The sequence below is a fragment of the Eulemur rufifrons genome, chromosome 8 (genome assembly GCF_041146395.1).
Source record: "Eulemur rufifrons isolate Redbay chromosome 8, OSU_ERuf_1, whole genome shotgun sequence".
NCBI lineage: Eukaryota > Metazoa > Chordata > Mammalia > Primates > Lemuridae > Eulemur > Eulemur rufifrons.
In genome coordinates, this window is record NC_090990.1 from 112,115,049 (window position 1) to 112,121,048 (window position 6,000).

Consider the following 6,000-nt stretch of genomic DNA (forward strand, 5'->3'; position numbering starts at 1 on the left):
AAAGCCCTTTAATATAACATCTAATGTGAGGTTAAGAAATTCAGAAGATTATTTTCAAAAGAGATTAAAATTTTTAAATTACAGCCTGCTTAGACTATTGATACAGACATAATGATATCCATTAGAAATGACTGATGCAGAGTGCATGCTTGAAAAATAAGTGTCGTATTCAGAACTTTAATATTAATCATCACAAAATGTTCTGCAGCCATTAATATAAGTTAGTCCCTTTATTTTGGCTAAATATTTAAAATAGGACAGTGTTTTTGGTTGTCAAGGGGATAAAATTTTATTACTATAAAAATGTCAACTGCACTCTGGGGCATAGGATGTTTATTCAATACAATTAATACTACTAAACACACCCTAAATCTTTAATTATTTTCATAAATTTGACATAAAGGTAGAGAAAATGTAAAACATGTAGACGAAAGTAATGTTAATTAAAGAGCCATCTCTCCAGTCTTCTAAAAGAATCACAATAATTTGGAATACACTAGCTTCTGAATCAATATATCAACTTTAAGATTATTTTTTAAAATAAGTTATACTCTCATCTATGCCCCCAGCTAATCAAAACAAAACACAAGGCAACGATACAGATGTTCTCATTATTCACTGACTGATGAGATTTGAACTAAATGGCACCTAGACTAGTAAATGCTGCCTATATAGTCTTGCAGCGCCTGACTGCCTGAATTACAGCACCAAAAGCCTTTCCTCTATCCTTCACATGTGGCTCTAAAAGTTTGAGTTAAGAAAGAATTTTACAATTCTCAAAACTATACAGAAAAAGCTGTTTAAAGTCTGCCAAAGTTTTTTTAAAAATTTGGAAATTTATGTGTGGAAAGAAAACCTCACATAAACCCATAAAATAAATATGATGGAATAGGCTATATGAAGAAAATCTTAATTTAAGACTGTAGGATCATGTATGTGTGTGTATATATCCACAATACACGTAAATTGCACCACAAACCATCTTAATGACTCTTAAAGATATATTTCCAAAGTGAGCTGCTGAGAAAGAAAAAAAAAATGTGAAGGAGATAACATACTAAATTTTTGTCCAGAATTTTCTAGCATTTTGTAGCTAAGAAATGGACTGATCCTAGCTCAGGTCACAATTAAGCCCATTGTATTTTGATGCACCATATATTCAGTACAGCACATTCAGCAAAGACAGTTTTTCTTCTAACGTTGCAATCGAAATCGTAGTTCCCTCTCCTACAAACATCTCAGAAGACAGACCCACATTCTACCAATGTTGAAATGGCCAACAATGTTGTCCATAACAGATTCGTAAGGACTACTACATACTATCTATCAGATCTCACTGTATGCTGTCTGATCAATGCTTTGAAATTGGCAAGTATGCCATAAACGTAACATGCTTTGCAGCAGATTTTACTAGCATAAAAGACACCAGGGCAACAGGGGCTCTTTTAATCTACCACTTCAACAAAATTCTATAAAATCAAAAGCTTTACAAAAGCTTTCAGTCAGCTAGGCACCTAGGTCTCCCTTCAAAACCCAGACTCTATTCAACAGCTCCCTGCAAGAATACACCACTCTGCCACATATCACATATTGGACTTTCATGGGTACCCAGACACCTGAACCACCTAGACTGACAGAGTTAGGCTTGTCAGCTCGGAGATGTCTGCTAGTGTGCAAGAAACACTGAAGCAGCTAAGCCCTCCCAGGTACACTAGGTAGTAACCTTGGCACCAAGTGCCTCATAGTAAAAACCTTTTTACATGTTAGAATATGCATAAGACCATTCCAAAGGAAATGCTACAATTATAAGGACCTTTTGCACAAAAGAGAGCAGAAAAAGGCTGGCTTTTTCTAGTCAAAAACTCTTGTTTGCGGTGGCAGTCGAAAGCTACAAATTTAGGGAACCCAAGCTTCTGGTGGCAATTCTGCGACAGCCTGCCGAGCAGCCCAGCCAAGTCAGAGCTCAGTTTTCCCACCGGCAAAATGGGAATCACCACCGCCACCCTTCCCCCCTCGCCAGGGAGTCAGGCACACCCTAGAGGTCTACGATTATCCACTAGCGCAGGTGCCGCCGCTCCCAGGACGCCCACCCCGGACCTCACCCCAACCCCCGCGACAGAAAGGCAGGGCCGGCGTACCTGGCTTCACTGTCTTGAGACGGATGGGCTCGCGGAAGTGGCGGATGACAGCCAGGGTGTCCCGGTTGGTGAGCCCGCTGACAGGCGTCCCGTTCACCTCCAGCAGCACATCCCCAGGGCTGGGCGTCTTGCCCGAGACGACGCAGCAGGTGCCCCCGCCGGGCTCCTCGCGGAGCCGCCCCAGGTAGGGGAACTCGCCGCGCTCCGCGCCGCCCCTGATCTCGGCGCCGAAGTCGCCCGGGGGCCCGGCCCAGGACACCGCGCACTCCTGCACCTTGCTGAGCCAGTGCTTCTTCTTCTTCAGCGTCTTCGACATCCCGAACCCCGCTGCACCATGGGGGAGACCCCGCGCGGGCGGCCGGGGCGCCGCTCCGGCCCCCTCTCAGCCCGGGGGCCCCGGGCGGCCCGCGCAGCCCGGTCAGGGGGCCTCGCCGCTCCGTCTCCACCCCCGACCACAGCCTGCTGGGGGCCCGGCCGCCCCAAGCCCGAGACGCCCCTCGGACACTCCTCCCGGCTGCGTTCCCCGGGGCCGACCAGACTCCGCGAGGGCCACCGCGGGTTAGGCTGAAGAAAGGAAAAGGGAATTGTCCCCAGGCGGTTCCAGAAGGGGTTTCGGGCGGGGTCACTGCCACCGGCTGGCCCCCGGGCTCCGCGCCTGAGCGGCGGGAAAGGCAGAGGTGGGGGGGCGGGGAGGTAGAGGGGGAAGAGCCGGAACGGGAAAAATCCGTCGGGGGCGCGCAGAAGCGCGCGTAGAGCCGTCGAAGGATCGATCGTGGCGGCTGCGGAGCAGTAGCGCGGAGACCAACGCCTGCCCAAGCTGCCAGGAAACTGCCGCTTTCAAACCCGCCGCAACCTCCTCCTCCTCCCTCTTCCCTTCCCCCCGCCCTCGCCCATCCCTCATCCAGAGCCCCGCCCCCTCCCGCCGCGCGGCGCCCGGCGCGCTGCCGTCACAGGACCGGCGCTGGGGATCGATCCCCAGCACTCGACTCTCGCGCCGAGGATTGGCCCCCGGCGCGCAGTGGGCGGATCCCTAACGAGACTGAAGACCAATGATTGGTTAGTGGGAGTGGAGGAGGCGGGCACTAGAATGACTGAAGTTTAGAGAGGGTGGAAAAAAGAAGTTTGGAGAGTGAGGGAGGGTGAAAGGGAGGGTCAGGGGAGTGAGGCTGGCTGCAGGTCGCTGGGCAGGGAGAGGCCGTCCGCAGGGCGGCTGGAGCCTAGAAAAACTCGGATGCCGAGAGCGACCGAACTCCCCAGGGTGGGGGCGTGGCTGGCGAGCCCAGCGGAGACGCGGGCGGAGCCTCAGAGCCTGCGCGGGGGCCAGAAAGGAGCCGGTGTGCTTAGATTGGAAGACAACGTGCCAAGTCCCGAGCGGCCAGAGGTGGCGGGGCCTCTAGAGTGGCCTGTTATAGTCGATCGCTTACATTGAGTTGATGTTTCTTGTTCTTTCATTCATTCCACGAAGGGCCTTGGAGTCTGGTTGATGAAAAGTAAAACAGAGTCCTACACTGCTGTGTGACCTCAGGCAAATTAGACAACCTCTCTGGGCCGCAGCATCCTTTATTGAAAAGTGGTGATAATTGTATCTACCCATCCAAGTAGTTGTGAAGATTATATAAGATATATACAGACTATTCTCATAGTGCCTGGCAGAGGATGGATGCTTCTTAACGTTGGGTAGCCGACGATGGTGACAATTTTGTGTCAGATAGAAATTGTGCTAGATACTGAAGTTCAAGGATGAAGAAAACAGAGGCCCTCCTCTCAAGGAGGTTAGAGTCTAGTGGGAGAGACTGACAAGCCGATTGCCTGAGGTGAGTGGGGTGGGTGGAGGTCAAAGGTATATTATTAGGAACTAACCTGATAGCCAGCAGACCTGGGTTGGAGTCCTCCCATGCTACCTACTTGCTGTTTGACCTTGGCCAAATCTGTTTCAAGTTTACTCATCTGTAAAGCAGGTAGAGGGAGAACTAACTTTCAATAAGGAGTATCTTAGATCCCCTGAAGATGTAATTTTTCTGAAACTCATCTTGAGCTTTCTCTCCTCCCTGGCTAGACTCACAATCTTTCCTGTCTTTGCAATGCCCTTCATCCCATGTCTTTAAAAAAATCCTATCCATTCTCACCCCAAATGCCTTCTCTTGCAGGTAGCCTTCTCTGATTTCTTGCCCTCAGGTAGAAAGTGTTTTCTCTGGGCTATGATACTTTGTTGCACGTTGCAACATGACATTTGTGTAGTCTCCTGTCTCCCTTAAATGGTAGGAGAAAGCCTTTATTTAAACTATGAATAACTCCACAGAATCTTACATCTCAGAGAGACTGGACCAAGCTTCAGTAGCTGCAGTGATTTTGTTCACAGCATTGTATCAGTCAGGGTCCTTGCAGGAAACAAATGGCACTTTAAAAAGATGTGGACACGGTGTGGGAAACCACAAGGGAAGTGTGGAACCCTGGGGCTACAACTCCTAGATCCATAGAAGCAGTGGAAAGAACTCTTACCAAAACGCAGACACTGAGAGAGCTGCCTAACAGGAGCCTCTGACCTTCAGTCAATGGGTACAGTCAGACTTAATAAAGGGATCTGTTCTGTAAAGTTTGGATTTGGTGGCGGGGCCGCACTCGGGGATCTGGGGGGCCACATGTGGTCTTGAGGCTGCAGGTTCCCCACCCTCTCCCGGAGAAAACCCAAGGAAGAAACTAGGGGATTTGTATCTCACCACCCTTCTCCAGTCTCCTGCTGGTGCATCCCAATGACCAAATCCAATCAAAGGGCAAGGGAGCCTTTTGATGCAGTCCGCATCAGTCATTCTCATGGAGAAAAGTAAACAGTGCATCTGGAGGGAAAATGGAAATACCCAGCATAGATAAGATGTGGGTTGCTCAGATTTACCCAGATCTGACACAAAGCTATAGGGTTTTTTTTGTTTTGTTTTGTTTTTTTCTCTGAACTACTACCTATACTAATGGATTCCTGGATGAAATGATGATTACCTGCATATCATCTATTTTTGCTGAAATTCTGGGAAAACATCTTTCCTCCTCTAGATTGTGTCCGTTAGAATGCCTTTGGTCACAAGGAGCCTGACAAACAGTGGCTGAAAGCATGAGGTCATTTATTACACCTATAACCTGAAGTTCAAGTGTAGGTAGGTTCAGGGTTAGTTGAGCAGCACAATCATGTAAACAATAAGCTATGCTCTTTTTTGTGTTTATTCTCTGCTATCATATGAATGTTGGCTTTTGTCTCTAGGCTTGTCACCTCTTAATTGCAATGTGGCTGCCACAGCTCCAGACTTCATATCCTCAGAGGTTATTGTACAAAGCAGAATGGAAGGAAAAGGAAGTGCTACTCCCATTTTTATGAAGGAGAAAAATCTTTCCCAGACTTCTCCGTAGTGGAATCTCCCTTATTGGCCAGAAAATGATCACATGCCATATCAGACCAGTCACCAACAAAGGGAAATGGGATCGCCACAGTTCATTAAATTGATCATGAACCCCCAATCCCCAAAACAGGGGTTCTGTTTGAGAGGAGAAAGGGGGAGTATTGTTAGGTTGGCACCCAACAGTGTCTGCCACGTGCTTCAACCAAGAGTAAGTTATATTGATTCTTGGGCAGAAAACTATAGGGATTAGGAGCTTGAGCTCTGCTCTCAGACTGCAAATCCTAGTTTTTCTACTTACTAGCTCTGTGATCTTGAGCAAGCTATTTAACCTCACCTAACCACAATTTATTCATCCACTAAATGAGTCTTGCCTGAGCTGTTCTGAGAACTGTATGAAGCTATTTAAGTACTTAACTAACATAGGGTGCAGCATATAGCAAACAATAAATTATTATTTTAGTTTGTGCTAAATTGTA

At 47.8% G+C, this 6,000-nt stretch overlaps 1 protein-coding gene across 2 annotated transcripts in view; it reads right to left on the bottom strand.

The window, feature by feature from the left end:
• MAGI3 (membrane associated guanylate kinase, WW and PDZ domain containing 3) overlaps positions 1–2,968 on the bottom strand; it is a 237,669-nt gene extending 234,701 nt beyond the window's left edge. For both annotated transcript variants that reach the window (XM_069480811.1, XM_069480812.1), the window contains exon 1: positions 2,139–2,968. In XM_069480811.1, the coding sequence (XP_069336912.1) occupies positions 2,139–2,454 (316 nt within the window). In that variant the 5' untranslated portion in view covers positions 2,455–2,968. The remainder of the gene's footprint in view (positions 1–2,138) is intronic.
• Positions 2,969–6,000: the final 3,032 nt, after the last annotated feature.